The sequence below is a fragment of the Pleuronectes platessa genome, chromosome 14 (genome assembly GCF_947347685.1).
Source record: "Pleuronectes platessa chromosome 14, fPlePla1.1, whole genome shotgun sequence".
Taxonomy (NCBI): domain Eukaryota; kingdom Metazoa; phylum Chordata; class Actinopteri; order Pleuronectiformes; family Pleuronectidae; genus Pleuronectes; species Pleuronectes platessa.
In genome coordinates, this window is record NC_070639.1 from 17,168,394 (window position 1) to 17,196,228 (window position 27,835).

At 41.6% G+C, this 27,835-nt stretch overlaps 3 protein-coding genes across 3 annotated transcripts; 2 read left to right on the top strand and 1 right to left on the bottom strand.

The window, feature by feature from the left end:
* Positions 1 to 689: 689 nt before the first annotated feature.
* On the bottom strand, positions 690 to 5,337 carry c14h3orf38 (chromosome 14 C3orf38 homolog). Its single transcript, XM_053439600.1, has 4 exons — positions 5,168 to 5,337; positions 3,471 to 3,637; positions 2,957 to 3,201; positions 690 to 2,769 (listed from the first exon to the last, which is right to left on the bottom strand). Exons 1-4 carry the CDS (start codon positions 5,292 to 5,294, stop codon positions 2,406 to 2,408), a joined length of 903 nt encoding a protein of 300 aa, XP_053295575.1. The 5' UTR covers positions 5,295 to 5,337; the 3' UTR covers positions 690 to 2,405.
* Positions 5,338 to 5,960: 623 nt separating this feature from the next.
* On the top strand, positions 5,961 to 15,929 carry zgc:152951 (uncharacterized protein LOC569013 homolog). Its single transcript, XM_053439597.1, has 11 exons — positions 5,961 to 6,204; positions 7,360 to 7,599; positions 7,734 to 7,851; positions 9,257 to 9,409; positions 9,567 to 9,761; positions 10,657 to 10,730; positions 11,102 to 11,299; positions 12,174 to 12,311; positions 12,399 to 12,488; positions 12,641 to 12,784; positions 13,006 to 15,929. Exons 2-11 carry the CDS (start codon positions 7,360 to 7,362, stop codon positions 13,132 to 13,134), a joined length of 1,479 nt encoding a protein of 492 aa, XP_053295572.1. The 5' UTR covers positions 5,961 to 6,204; the 3' UTR covers positions 13,135 to 15,929.
* A 501-nt stretch (positions 15,930 to 16,430) lies between these two features.
* On the top strand, positions 16,431 to 27,712 carry LOC128455754 (zinc finger protein 654). The gene is made up of 12 exons (XM_053439591.1): positions 16,431 to 16,625; positions 18,868 to 19,013; positions 19,498 to 19,579; positions 19,700 to 19,835; positions 20,336 to 20,538; positions 20,734 to 20,870; positions 21,109 to 21,250; positions 21,575 to 21,859; positions 21,964 to 23,112; positions 23,486 to 24,258; positions 25,045 to 26,093; positions 26,210 to 27,712. The coding sequence occupies exons 1-12, from the start codon at positions 16,446 to 16,448 to the stop codon at positions 26,212 to 26,214; spliced, it is 4,287 nt and encodes a 1,428-aa protein (XP_053295566.1). The 5' UTR covers positions 16,431 to 16,445; the 3' UTR covers positions 26,215 to 27,712.
* The last annotated feature ends 123 nt before the right edge of the window (positions 27,713 to 27,835 follow it).

Sequence of the window (27,835 nt, forward strand, 5' to 3'; positions counted from 1 at the left end):
AGCAATGGATCTGAGTTTTCGCATGTTTCTTCATGAGAAACACACTTTCCTATTAGAGGAGGGCAAGAAAAAGTAGAGGTGGGGGGGGGGGGGGCAAGCTCTTCAGAGTCAAACCATCACCAGACGCCACTGCAGTGGTATTTCTTAACCCGTGCGTCAGAGCTGCGCCCGTGCGCCAAACCGCTTATTAAAACGCAGAGAAGCCAAGTGCCATAAAGACAGGAGGCGAGCAGCTTGTTATTATTCTTTCTGAGAGGTGAACAGGCCGAGATCAATGGTTGCAGTGGCCCCCCCCTCCCCCTCACCACAACCATGGTCCAGTACAGCACGGAGGGCCACGCAGCGCCGACTTATACAGTCTCAGATATTAACTGTTCCAGGGGCCTTTGAAAATGGCTGCCAAGAATAATTTCCCACATGTAACATTTCCCACCAAAGCCACAGAGCTATACCAGCATCGCTCTGTGCCTCACCAGACCCTGTGTGCCCCGACTGGGATGACGGAGCGGAATCAATGGAAAACCAGAGCCGCTCCATTAATAAGGAGTTTGCTCAGAGCTTGTGAAATGTATTGCAGATGAATTATTTTGTTTTGTCACATTAATGGGCCTGTGAAGAATATCATTTAAAATGTTGTATTTTGCAGATGACACGCCGCTTAAAATACCAGTTAGTGAAAAAGGCAAAGCTTCTTTTGGAATGCTTTTATTTATCGAAACTACAGGAGTCAGTCAAGGCTTCTCATTGGTCGGTGCTCATCTTTTTCCATTAAGCTGAGGTTAATGATGAAGAGGCTGGCTCCTCCCCTGACTCTTATTTCCCCGTATCAGCCCAACGTGAGGCTGGACCTCCTGAACTGCACTGAGCTCTCAGGAATGCACTGGGGAGGGGAGACCTGCCTCTTTCCAGTAAAAGACCAAACTCGTGGAGTTGGACACGTACGTGTGGTGTGTGCACGTCATATAGGACTTTAGCGATTCGAAAAAATAATAAAAATCCGATTGTCAAGTCTGATATAATGTTCATTTTCTATGGAACCACAGCTACTGAATGCGTTTATTTTTATATAAGATGTCTGAAATAATTTGAGTCTGGGGTTAGAGGCTGCCAGTCTATAATTACACTAGTAATCAAAACAGTCTGAGGAGTATGGAAATGATCAAATATATGAATACTGACGACAGACAAAATCGCAGTTATCAGATTTGACCTTAAAAATCTAGGTCCTTATCTATTCTTACATTCTGAAAACCACTGACAGCGACTGGGCTCCTTATCGAGAGGACGCTGTGATATTGACCTAATACAACCCGACAGTTCATATATTTTGACTTTAGAAACCATAAAAAATTACACCAACACAGGGCAACACATGTTGGATCTTTGCAAAAGCTTTGAGCTCATTTCGAACCTGGTGAAGTAAAATGTATCTGTTCTTCTTGATTACAGTGATTTTCTTCAGGAGCTTCGACTGGGGCATCAGTTGAACTGTGAGGAGCCATTAGACTCCACTGCATTCATAAGCAATGCAATTCAAAGTAGTGCTAATTCTGTTTGGATGAGGCTGAATAAAACTTCCATCAGGCACATTTACAATTTGTGGCCAATTACACTTTGACCCACTCGGTAGAATGCGTCCCTCTGCCAAGGCCCAACCTTCCCTTTACTGAACCACATTTAAATTCACAAGGTCCGGCTTTATATTTGGATCTGCATCGAATTTTTCATCATGATCCATCAAGCGTTCGCTGAGAAATCAATGAAAATATTGCAAAATGCCCCATCTCACAAATATTGTGATATATATTTTTGATTAATCCTCCTAACGAACAAACTTGAACGAAAGAATAATCCTCTTGGCAGAAGTAACAGACCCAACATTTCCCCCACAGCTGTTGACCACAACATTAAAATGCCAAAAAGCTGCTGCATACTGATACAGACATTACTGCAGGTGATCACAATATTTCCCCTGCAATAATGGAAATACCAAAAAATAAGAGTGATTTAGCAAAATGCAACACTCAAGTCACATTCATCATATTTTGTGACGATTATTTTGATGATTATAACAGGGCATGGTGAAGAGGAAAACCATGCTGTCTGTGGAACTGTGAACATAAATGAAATAGCCATTTTAAAAGACAGAAACTCCATCAAAGAACATAGTTCAATGAGAGCCACAGGCCAACAACGCACAGTACGCTTTGCATCAAGGTACAGCATATTTAAAGCAAAACAGTTTTTATATGCACCAGTGTCCACCTGTACCTGTACAATCTGACCGGAATGGTAAATATAAGTAAAGAAAGCGGTTTCTACCAATAGCTTGTTTAAGTCTCTGCAATCAACAGCTTGGTTGTCTGTGTTTGGGCAATTTAGACAAGTGACGAGTGAGAGCTTCATCAGCTGCAGAGAAGCTGCAGCTCAGTGGAGTTGTAAGTCAAAGCAGGCGCCGTGGCCTCCGTCCCGCCCAGAGCCTCCTGCCCTCTGATTTTCAGGTTGACAAACTTGATCTTCCAGCTGTTATTTTCCAGCGGGATGCGGATGAGGCCAAATATTTGCTCGAAGATGCCCAGGCAGTTTGAATCTCTGTGGATGGTCCCGGCCACGGCCACCAGCACCATGCCATGGGGGGAGGCAAGTGTCCTGAGGCCAAGGGGCTCCAGGTTGGGGCTGAGGAGAAGGCGCTCTTCCTTGGTCAAGGCTAGGAGACGCAGGCTAACCAGTTCAGCACCCTGGAACTCCTCCATCTGTACGCTGCCCGCTCTGAGGAAGACATAAGAGAGAAACAGCTTTGAAACGTGAGGTTGATTTGGGGTTGTTTTTCCCTCTGTTAACATTTTCAGTTCATCTGTAAGAAAACTGAAATCGGAAAATGCTGATATAAATTCAATAAATAATAAAATTCTTAATTTAAATTATGTCTCCATCTATTTATTACTGATGTTCTTACCTGGCGAGAAGACGCAGCTTCACATCTGGCCAGAAGTGCTGCGGCCCCCAGTCCTGAGGCGCCTGGCCCAGTGAGGGGTTCTGGCTGTTCAGGAGCTGGAAGAACCACTGGCAGAACTGCTGGCCGAGGAGCTGAGGGTCAAAACCCACCGTAACCTTCAAGTTCAGGGTATCAGACGCTGTCTCTGAGGGCTCTTTCTCTCTGGTCCCATCTTTCAGTCCTTGAGGTCTTTTATCAAGCACGGCCTTTAAGGAATGATAAGTTAGCTAACACAGACAAAAAAATGCATGCATCAAGTACCAGTCAGTAGATTAGCAGGATTATTCGAAAGCTACTGAGCAGATGATCACATAACTTGGTGGAAGGATGATGTGTGACCTGGAAAGAACCTATAAAATGTTGGTGTAGATCCGGACCAGGAGGCAGATCCAGGGTTTTTACATATTATTTAAAAAAGCCTTCAATTTATGTATTGTCTACACTGCGAGTGTCTCGACCTCCTTTCCGTGTGTACCTTCCAAAGCTCCAGCGTCCTCTTCACCAGCTGGTGTTTGTCACTGATGGGGGCCATCGCCACCCCCTGTTTGGCCAGATACCGAAAAATTAGGTCCCGTTGAACTTTCTTCCTTCTCAGGAGCTCTTCTGCATTTTTACTGAAGATCAGGATCGTTTCCAGGGCCTCTGTTTGAACAAAAGAACACAGGGACTATGATTATTTCATGTTACATTATCTGGACATCATGTTATTAAGGCAGAAGTGAATTTTAGAATAAAGGACTAGATGGTGAATGTCCCTTGTACATTTGAAGGTCTCCTGCACAATTTAAATTACCAACTACTAGATGTGAGCAGATGTTAGGGACATAACTTTGGTTGGTTGGTTTTGGCCTTCTAAACAACGATTCAGGCAGAACATGAGGGTGCGCTGAGGTTAAAGGTAAATCGGACTGGCTACTGGCTTGTATGGCAGCACCCATGTGAAACTGAAGTGCCCCGCTCTGTAGATCAGACATCATTGCCTCTCTGCCTTTTTAAACTGAACACTGTCCCACTTCAGAACATAGGACAAGCTGGAGAATGTGCCTTGTATGTTTTACTGTACTAATTGATGTCTCCCACCAGTATATGTTAGAGCAGTGGTCACCAACCTTTTCAAGCACAAGATAACTTTATTTATATCTAACCCTTTTTTTTATTCCAAAAGAGATCTTCCACCCTGTTATCTTCCAAAGAGCCCACTTAAGAGGGTCATATTTATTATTTTTTGCAATTTCTGTAAAAGGCTGAATGTACGAGCATAAATATACACAAAGAAAGGCAGTTGTGCAACTTTATCTTTTCAGTGTATAATATTCATATCAATATCAATTCATATTGACAGCATCTGTTCAATGCACAATATTGGGGTTCTCAGTTCAACAATATTTTCTGCGGACAAGCTACTACTGCAGCACAATGTATTAACATAGGCTTTGCATGGATTGTGGCTATAAATATGACTATTTTTTGGTATAAAAGTCGTCCTGTGTACTCAAATAAATACCAGTACTATACACTAAGAACCCGTGCTTTTTCTGCCTACAGAAAATGTTGCAACCATTTATGTTTGAGACATAAGTTCATCAGACAAAAATTAAACTCAGGTGAAAGAACATTTGCTCTGTTTACCCTGCTGTGAACCACAATTTGTATCTGTCTATGACAATAACGTATTTACAACACTTCCCGTTTCAAAGTAAAAACACTGCAGCGTTTCTGGATCTATACATTAGTTCTAACGGTCCTTAAATACATTTTTTTTAAAGTGAAATAACACAAGATTCAGGTAGAAAACTGGCAATTTGTGTTTATAATAAATATTCAACTTAGTATCTCCATCTCCATAGAGATTGTATTTGACTCACTCAAGTCTTACACAAACTTTTGTGACCTATATATCTTAATTTCCCCCAAAGTATATTTTGAAGTGAAGTTTTAGAATTAGGTTGGGCAACTGTTTACCTCTCACCACAGTTCGTTTTGATGGGAAAAGACGAGAGCCAAAAGAGAAGCTATGCATTTGAAGATATTTAAATAACTACTCGTATAAACTTCTAATGTGTTGGATACAAAACTTCTGTGCACATTAACTTGTTACGTCTGGAAAAACCAACGTAGCGGTAGCCTAGCTAAGTCGCTCTTTGCCATCCGGGCACAGATTAAAAAACGTACCTGAGCTATTTTCCACAACTATCACTTTATTGGTCACAGTGTCACTGAGTGACAGCAGGTCGCGGTTTGACAGGAGCTTCAGTATCTCTGTGCAGCCGAGCCGCTCCGTCTCTGACAGTCCAGACATCTTTGATTCCCACTCGTGTCCTGCTGTGAAAACAGACCGGGCGGGAACAAGTGTCAGTGAGAAACAAACGTTCCGGGCTGAGCCGCAGTTGCAACTGTAAGCAGGACAGTAGGATGAGCTGTGCTGCCTTTGTGGCTGTAGGAAATTTTAGATTTCTTGAAAATGAAACGAACATTAACTGCACGTGTACGGCTCATTTACTTTCCTCTGGTCATATATTCATGGATCAATGTTGAGACCCCCTGGGTTGCATCTGAGGAGAGAGCACTGCAGTTTATACACATTGTGGAATTTGGCTCATTGTATTGAAAGTACACAAAACCCAAGGAGCTAAGCTTCTCACTTCTATGTCAAAATGAAATTGCATTCAAAACCTAACAATCCCTTTTTTTAAATGGGATATGTACAACAAAAGTTTGGCAAAACCATAAATGTATTCTCATTCACAAGAAAAAGCAGTGTGGCACACTTGCTCTTGTGTTGTTGTTTTTTTATTTGCTGTTGTGTTTTCTTGTTTGCTGTTGTTTGTTCTTATTTGACTTTTTTGCAGTTCTCCAAATCACCTTTTTTTTCCATCCGAGTTTGCATTTTGTGATCTGACCCTTGGTAATTTGCATTTCAGGTGTGTCCACCATCCACCAGCGCTAGACATTTATTAAACGTCCGGGCAGCTCGTGAAGGCATCACGGGGACAGCAGCCATGAAGCAGTCCCTCTGCTCAGAGCCTCAGTGACAGTGATGATGAAACACTTTGTTCAGCAGCTTCTTCATGTCGCTGCAGAACCTCACCAGGCTCCTTCAATCCGCTGCTGCATGAACTGAGAGCTGCAGATCATCCGGACTCCGAGGATCTGCGGTGACCCTTCATTTTGTTTTCCCGTTTCAAGCTGCGGAGCCAAAACACCGAGAGGTAACATTGCTGTTGTGGTCATCGGCTGATATATTCGCATCAGCACAGTTCAGCTCCTTCAGGGAACAGTAAACACTGATACTTAAATGGTAACATCTCGGGTTCTATTATGATTTAGTGTTTGTGTTTGTGTTGCCTCTTATATTCCGGTTCAGTCCAGTCCCATTCAGAACTCCATAATCAAAGTTGGCAGTTTAATTTAGACGCGCTGTTTGTAAAGGTTCATCCTCCTTTATATTAATTTAAATGCGTTATTTCTGCAACTATAAATATCAATCTATAAATCGGGGTTACCTTGCATGTACTTTTAATTTCCTAATTTAAAAAGCCTTATTTATTTCTGTTCTGTCATCTACCATAAAATTGCTGTCGGTTATTATTAACTTTATCTTCTTAATATAATCAATTTACAGGGGATTGCTGTGATATTTCTACATGTAGAAAGCAGTTATTCACGAATTCCAAATAAGTTTTGCTCAGGAATTCCCATGCATGGTAGTAAGTGAGGTATAGGATACTTATTTTATTACAATAGATCATAAACAACTTCATCAAAAGAGCTAAAGTGTAAAGAAGTCAGGACACAACCTTGGTTCTTTCTTTTGTTTACATTCTGAGGGGCAGCACAAGGAACTGTTAGATAAGCCCGGACTGGTAACTGAATTTTATTAGAAGGAAATGTTCAGAAATTAGCGGGAAGGAAGTTGTGTCACTTATTTACCAACTGCTCGGTGTTATTGCCTCCATACAAGATAAGAAAGAAAGTTTCACCATCATGAGTGAGGGCAGAGAAAACACTCCGCCACTCAGGAAGTGTGTATATAACAGACATATAAGGGCACAACTATTTTTATTTTTATTTATGTCAAAACTTGGTTAAACTGTAAATTAGCGACATCTAAATAACGTGGGCTTGCACAATCTACACAAATACACATTAGAGAACAAAGTTAACTCGAAGGCGTCGGGCCAAAAGGTGTTGGCCGTATGCTCGTCCTGTTTTCTCACCATTGCTCCATAGCTCAGGTCAGAGAAAACAAGAGCAGCAGATAGTGACTGAAACACGTGGAGCTCAGCAGACTTTCTCTGGAGAACCGAAAACTTAAAACTCTTTGCTCTCTTGACTCTTGGCTCTCTTGACGGTTTTTGCTGCAGATGGAGGAGTTTACAAGCCGTGCTCCGGGACGGGTAACCGTGTACTCCATCCAGGGCTGCCCACACTGTGTGCAGGCTAAGGCCACCCTCGGGCGTTTGGAAGTGCCAGTGTGTGACGTGGACTTGGGGAGGCATCCAGAGCTGAGAGCGGCAGTGAAGGAGCTTACCGGACGCAGCTCAGTCCCTCAGATCTTCTTCAACAATGTTCATGTTGGCGGCAACGATGACCTGCAGAAATTGGTGAGAGGAGGAGGAAGGACACCCGTGAACTTAGTGCTCTGTACTGTGTATTTATCAACATTGTCAAATTCCGCTGGTATTCAAATTTGTGTCTAAACTTAGTTTGTGTCCTGTATCTTGTTCCATTTGTTCAGGCTCCTGAGGAGCTTCAGAGATTGGTGAGTCTGGTCAAGGAGGAGCCTCTTCCAGCAGATGCTCCGCCTGTGCCAGAGAAGAGCCAATCAGAGGACGCAGCTGGAGAGACCGATGGAGGTGAGAGGTTTAATTACTCTGACAAAAAAGTACAGACAATCACTTTTTTCACAAATAGCTGCTGTATTAGGTGATTGTGTTCTGCCTCTTTTGCTCTCCACACGGACCGTTTACCTGCAGACAACCAAAGTTTGCTCAAACGTGATTGGCCATTCTGGAAACGGAGACCAGACGTCTGGCTCCTAATCCTTTCGCCCTCCTACAGATATGCAGATTGCCATGTAGAATCTGTTATAGAGATCAGCACTTCCTCAACTCATGTACCAAAAAGGTTATTGTTCCGACCTGAACTGGCGTTAGACGGGAACAACTTTCCAGATTATTCCGGAACCACATGAATGCAAAGTTACAGCGAACCTTAGTCAGGTGGGCTGGGCACACACAGTAAACTTTGCAAGGAAGTGAAACAAGAACAGTTAGAGATTATATAATAGGGGCATATATGGACAGGTTTGAGTCACAGCATCATCTTCTCCTGTTGCTACTGCCAGCATACCCAGTTGATAAGGGAGAACTTGGCATTCAGGATGAACCCAGCAATAGCAAACTGTCTCAGTGCCTCATTATATCTGATCCCTAAGCTCCCTACTGTGTAAACACAGTTTATCTCCTGGGGCAGTCACACAGCTCTCTGTGGAGAAATATTTAAATTCGATGTTAGCTCAGATCTAGTATTTTTGAAACTCGTTGTCACTTGTAGGAAGTCAAGATCAAATAGTGATTCTAGTCACATTGCCGTCATTGTTGAGAGGGCATCAGCAACAGCCTATTATTTCAGCTCCGACTGCCAGTTACTTGGCAATGGGTGTTGACAGAAGCAGTTTCTTCCTGTAAGTGAGGTGGATGCAAATTCTGTTTGTCCTCATTTTGATATTTAAGTTAAATCAAAAAAAAATCTTCAGTATTGGTTGACAGTTCACCCTGATGTTTCAATTTGTGAGAGTAAATTATTAAATCAAGAGCAGAAAAAAGTCATCTATTCCAAAAATAATCATTTCAAGGGCCCAAATTAGTTTTTCTTTCCTGTCATGAAGGAATTGTGCAGAGGTCAAGCTCTATATATAATTAAGAGCTGGTCTTATTTTGATACCAGCATCGGAGAAGCCTCTATTAGTGCTAAAAATACCAGGTGGGGAATCGTTGAGTACATAAATCTATGGACAGATCAAATACCACGTCTTAAATATACCCTGAAGGAAAATATATGTAATATCTAGAGCAGCTGTGTAAAAACAGTGGACCCAAATCAGGTCAACTTCCAAAAAAACACATACATATTTCCTTTTTATTCTCATGATTGACTGCATTAGTTCCCATAATCTTTCTTTCCTCCATGTGGGTTTTGAACATGTGTGTTTTCTGCTTGTTTGTACATGTGCGGCTTCTTATATTCCTGCCCTCAAAGAGTTTATGTGTGAGAAAGATGAGTTGGCCGACCTGGTACAGGACCTCAAACATGGCAGTGTTATTGGCAGTCAAAGGAGGGGGCTGTCTGTTTACAAAAAGAGCTTCTCCGGCGATCAGCTGGTAGACTGGCTGCAGAAAGAGAAGGGCATGGGTAAGTACGGCTGCAGTAAAACCGGTTTCCTTTGTTGTGGCGGTTTGATCTCGTAGACGTCAAATGAACAATCCGGAAACTCTTTGAACTATCTCAGGGTGCTCCTGATTCATACTGAGATCTGTGCACTTACCCACTGTGGTCATGTGTGTGGTAGCCCGGGCTGAGGCCTGTAGCACTGGACAGGCGTTGTTGCAGAAGAAGTACATGGTCAGTGTGCGTGGCTGTGGGCAGCAGGATGGCGGTTTTGGAGAAGGGGAAAACGTCACTGACGCACTGTACAGGCTCCTGGAGGATGACCCTCACTCAGCCCTCAACGCAGGACAGACCGCAGGCTGCAGTGTCAAACCGGGTAGGTCAGGACTGGACCGGGCTTTGTGCACAAACACACCTCGCACTCCAGGATGAAGGCACTGAGAGCGTGGCCTTTTTATGGCTCCTCTAACCTCTGTCCCTTCTTGGCTGCTGGCTTTTGGGTGCGCTTGGGTTTGCGTGTAATGACTGTAAAGGTTATGGCGGTAAGAGCTGAAATGGGGGTTAATGATATACATGATGGCCGCTTGACATCATTCTATGAGCTTCACATTGTGTATGGTGGCTGTGTTCCAGTACGAGCATGAATGTCTGTTCCTAACCTAGATATCTCTAGAATTTAGAAAAATAAGTACATAAATAAACATTAATCAGGGTTAGGGTTCAATTTGATTTGATCCTATAATTCTGTTGTTAAACCTATAGAGTAGAGTGAAGAAGTTCATGTGCTACTTTTTTTGCAATATTAAAATTGTCTTTGCAAACAGTATTGGCACAAAATATGATCTAGTCCTAGCTAAAGATATATAAACACAACAAAACTACAACTTCATCATGTATATCATTCAATCCCTATTTCAAACCCCTGTTCTGTCAGATTACTACTTGTTTAGCTTTTAAGTCATTCTTAAATGTTGTGTTTTTCTTCTGCGGTGGTGATGAGGCATTTTTTCTGGCTCTGTGTTGTTGTATCTGTTACTCAATGAATGGTGCACCCCCCTCCAGCAGCTAACTAACAAGCTAACCTGGGCTTTTTCTAAGTGTGTTGTTTTCCTCTTGAAATGTATCTGTAACGCTCTCTCTTCTCACAGGTCATGTTTCCTAATAATACCATCATTTGTTCTACTTCATGCACTTGAATATGTAAAACATTTTAACCATCCCTCTCTCTCTCTCTTTCCCTCTCTCTCTCTCTCTCTTTCTCTCCCTCTTAGCTGCGGAGCTCTCTCTGCTTTTACGGGAGTTGATTCTGAAACTGTTCTCTGAGCATCTCTCTGCCGACGGCAAGGTAATGACCTTATTGACTGTGGAGAGATTCTGACTCACTCACTGTTTTCATCTGTAAATGGTCTGTTACTGCGAAAGTTTATGTTTGAATCTGAGGAGTTTAAACTTTGGATAATTTTTTAGCAAGCCCATGTGAGGAACAGCAGAACATTATCTGCTGTTCCTCACATGGGCTTGCTCAAAAATTATTGAGCACTTGGCATTTTGCTAACATTGCTAACACAAAAGAGAATACAAATATCTCAGGATGAAAAAGAGGTGTCAAACAAGTAGAAGACACAGACGTAGATGTCAACAAGATTTGAGAGCTGGTCTAGTTTGTTTAACTCCTGAACAAGTGGAGACACTGAGTGTGTATATGTGCTCTTACAGTCCGTGGACTACAATGGCATGTCGTCGAACCCTGCGTTCAAGCGTTACTCTGAGCTGGCCATCCAGCTGCAGAGGGTGGAGCTGCTGTCACTGAGCCGGGAGGAGAAGCTGGCCTTCTTCATCAACACCTACAATGCACTCGTCATCCATGGGTTCCTCCGCCTGGGGGCCCCCACCAACATGTGGTCAAGATACAGAGTAAGCTGCAATCAGAGTTGCCACACTGTTTTCAAAACCCTCACATGTTTGGAAATACTTCTTCTGTTTCAAAATACTTGTTCTGCAAAAATCATTTAAAGAAAACAAGGTTCAGTTGATATTTCTACTCTTTTTCTTTTGGACTTTCTTACACTAACTGTTGAGGAATTATTGAATATCCTTGCACATTACTGTAAATGGCACTATATATTATATATATATTATATATTGCACGTTATATCTGTACAGGAGAATAGTGCCAGTCTAAATTCCACAGATACTCCATTCTGTCTCTAAGCAGGACCAAAGGCCAGGTTATAGATAAATGTCCAAACAACAGGGCATAATAGTGTCTTCGTTGAGGGACTTTCATATCTAACTCAGATGTGCCAGACAGAGAGACACCAACTTCAACTCTTTTGTGTAGTTCACCAGTGGCAAGATGCAAGGAGACAATGTGATTTAGTTATGCATCCTTTAGACATCTTGAGAATTGGGGGGCGTCAATTGCTCATGCTACTTTGGTAGCATTTGTATATTGTTCCACCTTCTGGTATCCTTGATGCATCAAGTCTACATTAAAACCTTCTGCATAATACATCAGCTGCTGCCTGAGTTCTCCTTTCACTAGCTTCCAGAAAAGTTCCATTACACTAATGACAGTATAAAATAATTTATTATCCGGACAGAAGTATAAAGATAAAACATGCATTCCTAACAGCTTGAAATAATTACATAAATTGTCATGTTATCATAAGTGTATTTCATTTTTAGATGGAAGATATTCCAAATTTTTATATTCAATTCGATTGTAGCTAAAAAAATAATTGATTGTATTGAATTCAACATATTTTTTTTCTCTCCTATTTTATAGTTCTTCAACTATGTGAGCTACCTGATTGGAGGAGAAGTGTTCACATTGCAGGACATAGAGAACGGCGTGCTGAGAGGGAACAAAAAGGGTCTGGCACAGTTTCGAAGGCCCTTCTCCAACACGGACCCAAGGCTTCAAGTATTCAGACATTTTGTTCGATCTCAGCTGAAAATATGACATTATTCTTTGAAATGTCTCATCTTTACTTCTCCTGTCGTCCACCAGGTGGCTCTCCCGAACGCAGAGCCCCTCATTCACTTTGCCTTGAACTGTGGTGCAAAGGGCTGCCCGCCTATTAAAACGTACAGTCCACAGGTGAGTTCCAGTGCATCCGTTCATTTATTTAAGAGTTTGGTCTTTGAGCCTGAGAGCAGGACTGACAGAGTCTTAAGTCATGAGCAGTGATCTACATTCATTTTATACTGGGAGCATGAATGAATCAGATGTGATCTATTGAACCGTTCCAGGACATCGACAGTCAGCTCCGCATATCAGCTGAAGCCTTCCTGGAGAACGATGACGGCTGTGTGGTGGATTCTGGGAAAAGAGAAGTGCGACTCAGTCAGATCTTCAAGTGGTACAAGGCCGACTTTGGAGGCACCGATGAGAACGTAGGTTTAATTCCAGCTGCTGATTTCCATCTGCAATCTCTTTTGTCTGTTGTGATTTTTATTCTGTAGCATTTGAACTTTTCTTTAATTATCAGCTCTTGTGTCAATCTACTAAGTTACGTTCAGAGTACTGCAAATTCCATCAGAAAAACCCCAACAGGTTTTTTCAACCTTTAACCCATCTGTTACTCTCGCTCTGTTTCCCCCTCCCTCTCTCGTAGCTGCTGAAGTGGGTGCTGGAGCACATGGGCGCCTCTCCGAAGAAGACCAGCCTGCAGGGCGTCATGTCTGAAGGCAAAACCAAGGTCACCTTCCTCCCTTATGACTGGAGCTCCAACGGCTCCCACTGAGCCTCTCACTCAGAAACACAACACACCCAGCTATACACTATGTCCCCTTGCATCTGTCTACTTTCTCCTGAGCTGCATCTCCTTCAACATCATGCAATTATTCTTATGCAAATCCAACTGTAAAATCCAAAGGGACGCGTCTGCACTGAACTCCAGAATTGTATTTGTCTCGTACGTTAGGTGTTTTGTTTCAGGTAATGCCAAAAACAACAGGATGACGAGCGAGCCTATTTTAGAAAACAAGACGCTCGACATTTTCTACTGCAGCGGAATATTTAATAAGATGAAATGCACTTCGAATGAGTCATTGACTTTTCGTATTGATAAAATAAATGTAAAATGATAAACTCTAAAAAACAACACATACACATCTCAAATTATCAAAGATGAAATGATCACAGAGAATTCCGGTATTATAACAACCTCAATCATCAATATGGCTTTCATTCTTTCAAGTCCCAGTCTTTAAACAGCACGTCAGCAACTCAGGACCAATAGAGGATCATGATCTTCTCAGTCCAGTTCTACACATATTTGAGGCTACTTCACATGGAGATGACAACTTTACTGATCTAAATACTCTGCCTTGATAAGCCATATCAAAATACCCTAAAAAAAACACACTCATTCCAGTGTAGTGGTCTGCAGATTGTCCACAGAGCTGGTCCATTATTCCGGCAGCGTCTTCAGTGGCCACATCTCCACCTCCGTGAACTGGATCCAGTGTCCATGTTTTAAGAGACACAGAAAGATGCAGTGCTCAGACTTTTGCATGTCTTGGATCTGTTTTTATTCCTAACCCCTGTTGGCATTTTGGTTCTCCCTCTCTTCTACATCATCGTCCACCCTCCCCTTCTAATCCAGGTCTTCCATTTGAAATTGCAGAAGTGCTACAACTGTGTTTTTTCCACACAGGTATTTATTAAGAAATTTAATAATTTTGTGAATAATGGAAACACATGTCCAAGCTGCACCCACACGGGATGCACTCTATCAATCTACACGTTTATCACCAACTCTGCTGTTGAACTATATTTGTACTTTTTCACAAAGAAAAATGTTGCCGCAATAATGTTCTGTGTTAATTTGACTATTTATTCCAGCACGTCTGTACATTTTATTTTGTTGTTGCTAAAATCAGAAGCAATTAAAAGTAGCAGTTTAAGACTTAATTCAGTTTGAGTTTTTCACTTGTCAGTTCAGTTTCCAATATTGACTGCATATCAAGATGGACAACATGTCTCCATTTCCTCCCTAAATCCAGAAATGAAGCTAAAATATCATGGATACGAATGGATATCAAAAAATGAACATGTGATCAAAGTTCAGGGTGACAAGAGCAACCTAAAATGACAGAAACCATCACATAAATGTATATGACGTGTGGTTTGACTTTTAAGTTTAGTCCTTCTCCCAACCATTAGCATGGAAGAGGGAATATCTATGGCCTATATTGCAGCCAGCCACCAGGGGGCAGTCCAGCCACTTTTGGTGAGCAGTCATGTCGTCCATCGTTACAGTCTATGGTTTCCACCTAAACACTGAAGTTTGACTTTATTGGCTTTCCATTTTACCTGGCCTTAAAACAATCACTTGTTTTCAAAATGATGCATTTTTCTTTGTGATTTCCCACACACTGTGGTTAAAGGAAACGTGTGACTTTGCAAATCTTTAATTAAGTGATCTTTCCACAATTTCGGACTTTATCTCAGGTCAAAGGAAAATGTGAGTGGAACTGATTCAAGTCATCGATGTCAGCATTCTGTGCGCTGCATGTCGTTCCTGCTGTTTCTCCTCATTCTGTATCTTCTACATTTGTTTGCAAATAATTGTATGCACGCCTGCACATGACTGTACATGTTACTGTGCATTAGTTTCTGTCTATAGGCTACAAGCGTCACCAAAGCAAAACAGTTTACTGAGCATGTGTTATAACTGGAATGCATTAGCTGCATGAAACATTGTTAAAGCCTCTGTGCTTGAAGGCCTGTCGCAGGGCTGCCTCTGAGTCTTATCAACAGTCTGCACTTTTTCTTTCTCTGCGACAATGGACCTTTGACTTTATTAACGATAGACTCAGATTAACATATGAAGGAAGAACACCATGGCTAAATTGAACAGGAAAAAAGGTTTTACTATACGTCAGGGGTTTTCAAAGACTGACACTGCCGGCCTTCCCTGAGACTAAACATGGGAAATGGCGCCCCCTTCCTCTCATCTTAGTTTACTTGATTCGTTTTGCTCAATACATGGATGCCAATAGCATCATGGTTGTGTTTTTTGATCCCACAAACACTCAACAGCTGAGTCAAGAAAGCCTTATATTGCAGTTTGACATAACTTCATATTGCACCAAATACATACAAGACCCAGTTATTAGTTTATGACTGGGAAAGAGGGAAAAACTACTGAATTTCTTCATGATCTCTTTAACCAAATCACACATGTGAAGGTTACATATATGATAACTAATGTAATAACTAATGTAACATTATTTCCCTTAATTTCACTGAGCCAAACATCCCTGAAACTGTTTGGAGCCCCCCTGGGGAGGCCTGCCTCACACTTTGAAAACCTCTGTACTACTTTATTATTGATGTAATTTATGATATCATTGTATTTTTTTTAGAATTACCTCATGTAACAGGTATTTGATGCAAAAAACTGTTTTTTTTAACAAAGCCATTCTAATATAATCATTCTGTTTTCCTCTAACCTGGGGTTTATCGAAGCAATATGTTTATGGTTAGTAAATATGCAACGCGGAACTATACAATAAAGTCTATACTGAGTTAGTTTGCTTTCTCATGTACTGTATCAGCTCATTACCTCCACCATTACTCATTACTACTAACAGAATATACTAAAATAACTAATAATTCGATATACGGCCTCCTACGTCCGGGAAAACGAAAGTCAGAGAGTCAGTAGATATTCCTATAGTAAAAACATGTATTTTTACAGCTCAGAACTCTTGTAACTTTGAGTAATAATCAGAAAGTATTTATCTTTTGGTGTCAGTATCATTTTTCTTGTATTTTTGTTCTTGCTGATAGATAGATAGATAGATAGATAGATAGATGGATAGATAGATACACAGATAGATAGATAGATAGATAGATAGATAGATAGATAGATACACAGATAGATGGATAGATAGATAGATTCACAGATAGATAGATACACAGACAGATTGATAGATAGACAGATTGATAGATAGACAGATAGAAAGACAGACAGACAGAGACACGCTTGTAATGACGGGTGACAGGTTGCCAGGTTGGCTGCGTGTTGCTGAGGCTGATAGGAGGATGCAGCCACACAAACCTGGCAACTGGGACTATGCGCTGGTTACAGCAGCCAGTATGGCGGACAGCGAAAGTGACTTGGAAACAGACGGACTCCAATCAGCTCTGGACTCACTGTGTGACAGACACTGCCGCGACGAGTCGACCCTGAACAGCAAAGACTACTGCTCTGAGTTCTGTGAGGTATGTCGGACTCCATTCGGCTGCGTGGTTCACCTGCGACGGTGTCTGTTTATAGCTAACGCTGCTAGCTTGGCTAGCTAGCATTAGCTGCCAGACTAGCGTTATTAATGCACTTGTGTAGCTAGCTTCCAGTGAGCGGTAGCCCACCGTAAACCCAACAGACAGGCTCAGCAGGATGTGTGAAGTTATAAACCTGCTGTAAGTGGGCTCAAGATCTAACTATGCTATTAGTTGTAGCTGATATTTGACAATGCACAGCTTTTTAGCAAGTCCGTTGAGCTAAGCTAACTATCGGTCTGTAGTTTATCTGGTTATCAAGTTAACTTGTGACAACTGTTTACGTTCAGCATCTCTGAACTCATTTCAGATGTTCGATGTTGATGCAAGTTCCACTTTCGTCAGATTCGTCAAAATCGTGGTCGTCAAAACTCGCGTTAGAAAAAATAGTAACATCCCTCAAAACATGGACCTTAATCCCCTGCGACAGGAATGCTCATTTGAGATGATATGAACTCATAGCAACAAGTTATTAATACAGCAATGACTTGGGATGCGAACCCATCGTTTTGAGAAAAGCACGTTCAATGTTATCAATGTCTAAACGTCCATCTCGACTTGTAAACATGATTTGGCCACTTGATAAACTTAATAGGATTGGTGCCTGTCATAGCTCAAACCCTGTCGTAGCAAATGCATAGATGTGGCCGGCAGCAAAGTTCAAATGCATGTTGAGAATAGCAAGACTAAACAAAAGTATCGCATACACAATCTGTTTGACATGAAGGACACAATCACTGTGGATCCCGCACACACTCATCTATCAGAAGATAAAGAAGTAAATGTTAATTTAATAGTCAGTAAGTGCTCCTGATAAGCTTTATGTCGACCACACACCAGATGCAGTTCAGACAAATAATTACTGAATACAGATAAACTTCCATTCTCTGACTGAACCCTGCTCATCATTAAGAACATCCACCACCTCAACTTTAACAAGCTATAAGTGGAAAGTACATGAAAGCTTAAATTGGAACTTCGATTTTTCAACCTGCTTTTTCATCTTACAATATCCCCTATATATTTCTTCATATATAGTATATGAAGATGAGCTATGTTAAAGTTCCCATTCAGTGTTGCCTGGGTCGAGATACGTCCCATCTTTTATTGCCAACTGAGGGTTTTCCCTCCCTGGTGGATTTGTGTTAGAACAACAAAGTGCCCTTATGCACTTTTTTGTGTGCAGTCGCATCAAGACAGGTGGTAGCAGGATCAAAGCATCTAGTTAGAACAACTATACGAGAATAATACAATAGGTATGGAATAAAACTATATTGAAAATGTATTAAATGAGCCACAATACACTATGGAGAAACTGTGACACATGGAGGAGGACTAAAACGTTTCTCTGACTCCTATGAGCGGTTTAAGGACCCCGGCTCCACCGCTAGCATCTGTAAACATACCTGAAGCAGATACCTCACGTCAAGCATTGAATCAGAGAGAGGTCTGAAAGCCTGTTCCATTATAGATGTTGAAGTATTTCTACCTTTTTGGGGAAAAAGAATATCAGTTTCTTTCTACAACATGGTCTCTCTTTGGCATAATGAGTTTTTGAGTGTAGCATAATGATCAAAATGTCTCTTCTGTTCCTTCCGTCTCTCCACCCATCCATATATCCGTATGTAATGTTGAAAGTATATCCATCAACAGCAGCTACAGGTGTTTTATGTGTTACAAGTCTAGAATAAACATTGCAAGTTTATTATAAGATTTCATTCCTTTCTTGGCCTAGAGCTGTCTCCAGCACTGAAAAGCATCAGCCAATCGTGACTTTTGATTCGCTATTTCTATCACTTCATTTCTTCTACTGAAGTCAGAATGTTAACCGGCTAACCTCATCCCGACTGGCCCATTTCATCACTTTTGTACACTAAGTCCCTGTAGCATCCAGTCTGTCCTGGGAAAGTACTGCTGCTCAGAGGGTGTATTATAACTTCCTCTTTTGTAAACACAACAATGGAAGAAGCTCTTGGCAAGCTAAAATCATTACCATCCGCTCCGGGCAAGAAACCACAGGCAGAGAAAACGTACAAATAGCTCCTTCAAATGCCTGATTTAAAATACTTACTGTGGTGACCAACTGCAGCTGAGTTAAAAAACAAGTTCAGTGTTTGGGTGTAGTACTATGTAAGATTAACTCTTCTTGTGTTGTTTTTGTGTTGTTCCATGTTTTGCTTCCCAGCTGGTTGAGGACTACACGGGGCAATGGCAAGTTCCTCTTCCCCAGCTCAAGCTGCTGCGGACAGCACTCAGCAGTTTCACCAATGCCACTGCTGCCTTCCCCGATGACTGTCAGCACATCTACCATGTCCTCAGTAGCCTGGCCCTGTAAGTAGTTGACTTTTTCAATCTAATTTGATTAACTGGCTTGTAAACTTCAGCATCAAACCAGTTGCTGCCATGTGTTCATGATGTCTCTAGCACACGGTGAATTTAGAAATGAGAAAAACAAATACAAAAAGAAAACAAATATCTCAGGTTTAAAAAGAGGAGGCATACATATAGAAGAAGTCGACAAATATGTGAACAAGAGTCGAGACCTTGTGATGATGAGGCAATGTGCTGTAAAAAAAAAAAATTCACACCGGGAGTTATAGGTCAGGTCCTGCCTCCTGCATGCTTTACCCTGGCACCACCCCTCGTCTCAATGCTTTGAACGTGTTCTTGTTGTTGTGAACGCATTTGACCCAGGACCATTTGCTATTGTATGATTCATATGTGAAATGGAAAATGTCTAGTCCAAATATTCTGGGCATTATCCAAACTTCATCTCTGAAAACAACTTGATAGTTTTTTTCTGTTTGTCTTGCAGGAGCTTCTTTGAACTCATGCTGTTTTTCGGCAAAGAAGAATTTGTGGAAACGCCTTTAAAAGACATCCTTGATTCCTTTCAGGTGACAACATTTACTCACAGCTACTATCTATAGTATCTTCAGAATATTATTGACACAAGATCTTAACAATCATGCACTTGGCCATTTCAAAAAAGGAAAACATTTTACCACTGTTTGCAGGAGTGTCACTTTCAGCTCCTAAGGCACAGGAATGGCTACTTTCAGCAAGTGAAGCAGACCATCAAGGCAGGAGGCCCATGGGAGAATGCAGTACTGCAAAGAATCCTGAAGGAGGCAGACTTGCCACCCAAAGAGGGTAAGCTCATAATCACAGCTGATTAAACAGTTGAAATGCTGTGCTCCAACCCCAAGAAGTCTTCAGTTATAAACACAACCATCTTAATGGAGAGGTACAGGTAGGACAGAGTGGTGAGAGATTAGTAGAGAAATAGGGACGGATTGATATAGACTTTCCTGTCTGTCAATTATTACTATCACACTGCAGTTTTTGCAAAAATCTAGTTCAATCGAATTTGACTTGACAAAGTTGTCATATATTTGATGTTTCATAAGATGCTATTATCAAATCCTTTGCACAAATAAATGTAATTGAAGCTATTTTACAGTTTAACCATAAACGATTTTACATTTGCGCATATCAGCAAACAAATATAGATACCGCGATGACAGGCTGCAGTGGCTGATATTATCGGCCAACCGATATATTGATCGGGCTCTAAAAATTTCCTGAGCCCAATTTGTATGAAAATACCCCAATATCATTTTAATGAACACATATAATTCGCTCCCATGCAGTTGATGAATTCTTGAGCTCAGAGCTGCCGGTGTTCTTGGAGCTCCGGGTTCGGTACCTGCAGGCCTGTGAACGGATGCAGGAGGCCATGGCCCTGGCTAAAAGCTGCCTGGAGAATCGTGAGGCTGGAAAGCATCTGTTCTTCCATCAGGCGTACCTGACCTGTCTCCACAAGGCCTCACTGCACGAACATCTCCACAAAGAGGTGAGAGAAGAAGAGCAGCACAATTAAACAGGAAAGATCAGCAGTATAAAAAAAAACGATTAGGGGGTAGCATACATTAATGTGTTTGTCCCTTAAGATGTCTTAGGCTTAGATACATGGATTGGATTACACCTGCCAATGATTATCATTGTACTAAGTATGTATGCATGTACCTCTACGCATCCTCCTCCTCAGATGGCAGAGATAGACGGCCGAGATGCAGTGGAGATCATCTGCAACACAGAGAGTGTGGAAAAGGACGAGCTCCTGTTTTCACTGTGTAAAGCTTTCCTGACTCAGCATCTTCACAATGGGGACATGTATTACATCTGGTTAGTGTTCAGACCACGACTTCACACAAATAAACACTGAAATATCTCCTCAGTTTTTACAGTTGAATGTTTCTTTCAGAGAATTCTTTCTATATGTGTGCAAGGGGAGTTGTTGACAGGATACATACATTGATTTCTTAATTTGGTTCAGCATCCCTTTGTATATGTATGTTTGCTGTTTGATGAAAACATAACTAAACTATATGTTTTTGACTCATCCTCTGCTGTCTCCATGCAGGGACCTGGTGTTCATCTGGAGTAGGCTGCACCTGCGGGCCCATCCGTCAAGACAAGGCTTCCTGGCTGAGTGCCTCAAGTTGGCTTCCTCTGCAACCAATGTCAGAGCCATCTTCCCTTTCATCAAGCTGCTCACCACAGAGGTGCGACAAGACTCAACACATTGTGCTCTGGAAAAACATTTCTTTGGTATAGATCAGGTTAACGATATAAAACATTTTCAAACCTTTGACTGTTCAGGAGCAATGATAATGAAATGAAAAATGTCTTAATCAATCGGGACACTTATGTCATTTAACTTAACCCAGTAAAGTGAGTGAGCAAAAAAAGAGAAATGGTCTGAATACTGTCTGACGCTGCAATATATTTCTTTTAATGTATATATTTTTTTAATTAAGGTTTTCACTCTTATTTGATTCTTCTATCCATTATTTTATCTTATTTAAATGACTGCGTCTTTCCACCAGGTGGGTAGTGAAGGGATCCAGGTCTGTGTGGAGCTCTGTGCCAGGGCCCTGCAGCTGTGTGACACGCAGGTTGACTCTGTGACCTGCTCTCTGGTCTGCAAGACCATCGCCTTCCTTCTGCCTCATGACCTGGAGATCTGTCGAGCTTGTGCTCTGCTCGTCTTCTGTCAAGAGCGCAGCCTGGAGGCTTACAGAACCGTCTGCCTGCTTTATATGCATCCCGACCAGGAGCCACATCCAAACAAAAGCCCTGTCCGGACCAACGTCCGCTTCCATATTCTACAGGTATGAGGCAGTAAAGAGGGGAATATCTTCAACCTCTTTTAATATACTGGCTATATTAGCTTTTTGATCTTTGCCTAACATTGTTTCCCATCTTTGTTTTCCAGATGATGAAGCAGCGCTTGTGTTTTGACCCTGAGTTCTGGAACCTCCTGACCATCAGGACCCATTGCATGGAGCTGATAAGTGACAAGGTCATGAAGGCTGCTGTTATGAATGAGATGAAAGAAGAAGAAAGGGAATACAGTGAAGAGCTGCTAACAAATTGTTCAAATGACTCATGTTCTCAAGATCTTAGTTTGTGCCGGTGCAATGAAGCTACAGTTGTGAAGCAAGAACTTCCAGAGAAGCCGATTGTAGCTGAACCGGCAAAAAAGTGTGTTCCTCCAACAGATCAAGTTCCCTTGAAGAGGATAAAATTGAGGAGAATTCAACGAAGGAGAAAACATTCTGTGTCTGATGATGAAGCTGAGCCTCGTGATGATCCAGAGTTCAAATACAATCTCCAGCCCACCTCTTTGGGCAATAAGCCCATGTATTCACTAAGACGCAGTCACACTGACAAGGAAAACGCTGCTTCCACAAAGTTCCCTCTAAACCGCAAAAGAGAGTATCTGTCTCGATGTGTGAAGAGCCAAATTTTGAAAAGGAAAGGCCAGAAGAAAAGATGGCTGCAAGGACTTCCAAGGCTGGAGCAGGTACAGACTGTTAAAGAGATAAAGGTCAAAGTTAAAGGGAAGAAGAGAGGTCGGAAGCCTTTATTCAAATATGAACTCTCTTATCCTGATAATGAAATATTCCTGACAGTAGACAGATCTGGTTTGGACGAGGAAACTGACACCGAGCTGGAAATGCCACATCTGGTGAATGAACTTGAGCAAAAAAGGGAAAACGAAGAGACTCATCTTGAGCCGGTAAATGATCTTGAAAAGGAAAATACTGTGGTTGTGCTGGATACTGCCGTGGTCTGTGTGAATAGTCTAACTGAACAAATCCAAGAGGAATCTCAATCACGGCTTGGTTCAAAGCTTAGTGAAGGTCCTCCTTCAGAGACTCGAGCTTCCATCCCGGCCGTCGAAGCAGATCCTGAGCTCGATGGACCACTCTTACAGTTACTGGAGTGTCCAGTGGATCTGCTGCACAGCTACTCCCTTAACTCCAGAAAGCCTGAAGAATCCTCCGTGGCAGATGGGCTGGATGGTGATGCAGAGGAGGAGCCCCAGTCCCCGATGGAAACAGAAGTCTCAAAACTCAAGGTCAGTTATTTGTTTGTAGTCATAGTTTGTAATTTTTCCCTAAAGTAACTTGACAATGCAATACATAATATTTTGTATCAAATGCTGCAGAGGATTCTATGTTTACACAATGAGTAGAGTATTTCAAAATGATGCTGTGTCGGCTCTTATCACCACAAACTCTCCAGACATCTCCGCCGTTGTCTTCAATGTGTTTGTCAACGGGTTATTTTTGCTTTCAGGAGATATTTGTTTTCTTTTGGTTTTTAGTTCATTTTTGGATTGAATGGACTTGTTTCTTGTATGAAACAAACTTTATTTGATATTCTCTTGACTTTTTCTGTGTGACTTGTAGCACTGATTTCAGTGGTTTGTGTCTTTGTCTTTTCTCCAGGGGATCAAGAGAACATGGAGGGACAGAATGCTCCGTACTCAACAATACTCTCATTTGTCTCACCACTGCACTCTCTGCCGTAAAGACTATAAAGGCTTGAACGTTATGAGGCATGCTCTGTCACACCTCAAGAGAAGGAAAATCAGATGTATACTCTGTGGAAAACGTTTTAAACAGTTCCATTTTGCCAAAAAGCATGTTTTGGACCACTTTGATGAAATGTGCAAACAAAAACCCGAGGAGCCCTGCACCATGGACACTCCAGCTGCTAATGGAGTAGCAGAAAATCTGAACCAGCCTCAGAATGATATTCAGACTCACATTTCTGATGAGGACATGACTGAGCGGAAAACTAGCAGCAAAATCAAAGTTTCCAGCCTCAAGAGAGAAGATCGAATCATCAGAAACCTCCGCACCCTCATCAAAAAGACGTCCGTGCTTCACAAGAAGTGCAAGAACCCTAATGCAAACATTTTCAAGCGGGTCGATTTCAAGGATGAGCAGGTGGTCATTACAGACGGCCTGGTGATCGTACGGGAGCCGTCTGTGATTGAGAGGGAAGGAGCCGACGAGGGCGAGAAGAAGCCAGCAGAAGAAAATGGCTTCGGTGTGGACATCACATACCACCTGTGCCCGTCGGTGTCGTGTGATCGAGTGTTCTTGAAGGTCAGCACCACTCTGACGAAGCACGCTCTCAAATGCCACATAAAGGAAGAGGACGTGCTGGAGAAGACTTTTATTTGGGCCAAGCACAAGTGTACCCTCTGCCTCAGGTAGGATGTTCAGTATGTCAGACATCACAGACAAACTTATCAACACTTTAACGTGAGTGTTAATGACTGTTTCTGCACTACCAGCCTAAAATTGTACCTGTACCTGGATGTCTTATACATTAATGCAAACATACTATTGACTTTTGGCATTTCTGGCCACTAAGACAGAGTCCTCAATCTATGGTAATAGATACAATTCACAATGAAACTATAGCATTTTTATCCTTCTCATATTGTTTCCTATATGTCAAACTTAAACACTGACCACCTCATAATGATTTTATATCTCAGCTCCTCTTGATTGTCCCTCTCTCACTATTTCTTACTCATGCTAACACACGTATACACACACAAATGTTGACAACAGACATATCTGTAAACTCACACCGGGTTAAAACAACATTACTTGGTCTTCGTGAAGAAAGAGTTTAGGGAGTGAGATCTGATAACAAGATGGATTTTATTGTCAGGTGTAAACAGTCGAGCTTAAAGCTGTCTACTTGTGATAGAGATCTCTGGGGGTTGAATTTGATATCAGGTCTGAACAATGGGCCAGTGATAATTTAGTAGTTCATAAACAATACTTGTTAACCATCTTGATACGCTAAGTTCTAACTGTACAGAAATCTAAAATTCTTTACTCTCTAGGTGCTGATTTTACAAAAAACTGGATCTTTAATTTCACCATTCTTTTATACGTTGTTTTTTATTCTTCACTCTGCTGCTAAGTGTTCTCACTGCACACAGTGGGTATTAGAAGATGTTCACTGTGCTCTCCTTCAACAGGCAGTTGCAGTTTCTCCAGAATTATAAGGACCACATGAAATTCCATGATAGTCCTCTGCAACACTTCTGCTACCATCAAGAGTGTGACCAACGCTTCTTGACGCAGCAAGAACTGAAGGACCATGTGAACACCCACAAGCCCTTCAGGCCCCAATGTCCCTTCACAGACTGTGAGAAGCTCTTCTCGAGCCTTCAGGGCCTCTACGACCACGAATGGAGACACTACATCCCAGCTCCTCAAAAAGAGGAGTTGGAGTTAAAGGGCGACAGAAAGATAAAGCAAAATTCGGAAGCTCCGTGGAAGCAGAGGGTGAAGGTCGAGGAGTTGTGGCTGCAGAATAAAAAGGGGCAGAGAGAAAGTCCGATCCCAGATCAGCTAGAGGCCTCGCATGTTGAGGATCTCGGAGAAATGAGCCAAACTGAGAAGCAGGATTGTGAAGCAAATCTTTCAAACAGCAGTGAAGACCTGTTGAAATCAGATGATCTTACAGAGAAAACAGTCAGTCATGATGACAACGAAGCCACCAGCAATGGATTTGAGGATGTGGCAAGTTCCCATGCTGGAAGTAAAAAACCCACTCCACCTAAGAAAGTTCGTAAGAGACCTCCACTCCAGGTGGACCCTCTGAATGTCAAAGACCTTGAGGACTTGTCCACTTTGGCTGAGGGAGTCCAGCAGAAACTGGGAGAGCCTCACATCACCGAGCACAAGACCTTCAAACCCGAGGATCCGGTCTACGCCACGTTCGTCAAAGCGCCCTTCATCCGGCCGCCGCCCTCCACCTACCTGGATGAATCTCTGCTCTCCATGCGGAAGAGGAGGGCCCCCGAGGAGGTTGTTCAGAAGAAAAATGTCTACTGGAGCATTAAGAAGAAGAAGGATCCCGAGCTCAACAAGGAGCAGAAGGTGGACAACACGGCCCCTGAGCAGAAGAGCAGACAACGCTGTGACAAATGTTTGTCCTCCTTCGGCAGCCTAGAAGAACTAAAGAAACACCAAGCTCTTAACACCTGCTCTTCACTGTTTGGCTTCGATTCTGACGATGAGAGTAAGTCCACTTGAATCACTAATTCTGAAATATATGAAGTCATTATGATGTGAATCATTCTAACTCCTTTGGATCTTCAGTTAATTGTCTCTCCTATGTTTTGTTCTTATTTTAAGGTTAGTGCTTGAAGAGGAGCTGAAGCTGGAATGACCATTATGCTCCGTCACCTGGCTCAGGGCCAACCTTGAACATAGATCAACACTGGAACCTTTTCTTAACACTCAGATACAGATAACACTCAGATTATTGCATTCATGGAAACCTCTGTGTTAACAAAGGCAGGATATGTGCCAAAAAGGTTATTTGGAGGATTTTATTTATTCATAAATATCATCTTCAATATTTTCTCACATTTTAAAACAAAATGGGACTTTTTCTTCTCGTCCTATCTGAAAGTTACTCTGGAAAATGTGTGATAACTAGGAAACCAAATACAGCCCAGGACAGCCTCCCGAGAGTCAAAGTACACAATAATATCTATAACATAACTTCACACAGATCAGTATTTATTTTTAGACCATTGAATGAAAGTGTTTTAATGACAAAACTTTTCTGGACCCAACACAACGCTGTTAAATTATAGTGCCAGATTATGTGTTATCATGAACCTTCTTGCTCATCAAAATATCTATTTCCCAATCAGGTTTCCCAAGTAGCTCAGAAGAAGCAAAGCTGGCTGTACAGATGAATTCAATATTTTTACTTTTCTAACAGAGGTAGACATGGTAATCAAGTACAATACAGGATTAATTAGAAGTCCGGGCCTGCCTGCTTTATTATTAGGTCTTGTCTTTCTTGGTCCTACACTACAACAGACAGGAGATGTGAGCCTGAAGTAAAGATTTTCATTTTATTCATGTTTTATTAAATTTGTTTGCATCACAAGATTTTTTTTAAAACAAAGTCCAACTGAGAGAGCACAGAGAGTGCTTGTTGCTCTCTCTGTTTTGAATGTACAGTCTTCCAGATGAATCATGTGCCACTCTGAGTTCTTTGTGTAGAGGTCATATGAAAAAAATGTTTTGGTCGTGTTCTTTTTCCACGTCTCTAAATTACAAAATTCAAATTTGTAGTTTGAATAAATCCTCCAAACCTTTGTCAAATGATGTTTAAAACTGAAAGGAAGTGTTTCCAGTGCCTGTGAGCTGCTGCTTGTTTGAAACAAGGCACAACAGTGTTAACCTTTGTTAACTGGTCTTCTGGTGATGGCATGTCAACATTGATCCAAATGATACCGTGTAAATCTGCCTTCATACTGTCACAATAATTCTCTGTACAGCATAGGAGTTGATCATAATTCTATTAGTGCCAATACTGAATCAGTGTTAAACTGTCATTGAACATTGAACCAGTGACACCAGTTTGCTTTGAATTTCAAATATCTATGATTTCATCCTGTAGAATATCTGAGACCAGTCCTCAGTTGTGTATATACTTATGAAAAGGTTGATCTGTTTGATAACTTTTTAATGTAATGTTTTTATGGGACTGTGCACTTAAACCTGCTTATTTATATGTACAAATGTGAATAGATTGGATTTGTACAGGTAATGACTCATCTATTTTTCATAAAGAAAAGGTGATTAAATTTGTTTGAATAAACAAATAGTGATTCTAAAGTCTGTTGTTAATCATAGTTCATATCAGAGTCTAGAATGTTTTGGTTTCTTATTATTCATGTTTGTGAGACAGTTTCGTATAGTTCTTATTAGCACCGAACAGTGGGAGGCCCTATTGAAATT

Coding starts and splice junctions, on each gene's coding strand:
- c14h3orf38 (XM_053439600.1), bottom strand. CDS start 5,294: ATGTCTGGACTGTCAGAGACGGAGCGGCTCGGCTGCACAGAGATACTG. Junction 3,638..5,167: donor AGTTGTGGAAAATAGCTCAG/GTACGTTTTTTA, acceptor TTGTTCAAACAG/AGGCCCTGGAAACGATCCTG. Junction 3,202..3,470: donor GGACGCTGGAGCTTTGGAAG/GTACACACGGAA, acceptor CATTCCTTAAAG/GCCGTGCTTGATAAAAGACC.
- zgc:152951 (XM_053439597.1), top strand. CDS start 7,360: ATGGAGGAGTTTACAAGCCGTGCTCCGGGACGGGTAACCGTGTACTCC. Junction 11,300..12,173: donor ACATGTGGTCAAGATACAGA/GTAAGCTGCAAT, acceptor CCTATTTTATAG/TTCTTCAACTATGTGAGCTA. Junction 12,312..12,398: donor ACACGGACCCAAGGCTTCAA/GTATTCAGACAT, acceptor GTCGTCCACCAG/GTGGCTCTCCCGAACGCAGA.
- LOC128455754 (XM_053439591.1), top strand. CDS start 16,446: ATGCAGCCACACAAACCTGGCAACTGGGACTATGCGCTGGTTACAGCA. Junction 19,836..20,335: donor AGACTTGCCACCCAAAGAGG/GTAAGCTCATAA, acceptor GCTCCCATGCAG/TTGATGAATTCTTGAGCTCA. Junction 21,251..21,574: donor TCAAGCTGCTCACCACAGAG/GTGCGACAAGAC, acceptor TCTTTCCACCAG/GTGGGTAGTGAAGGGATCCA.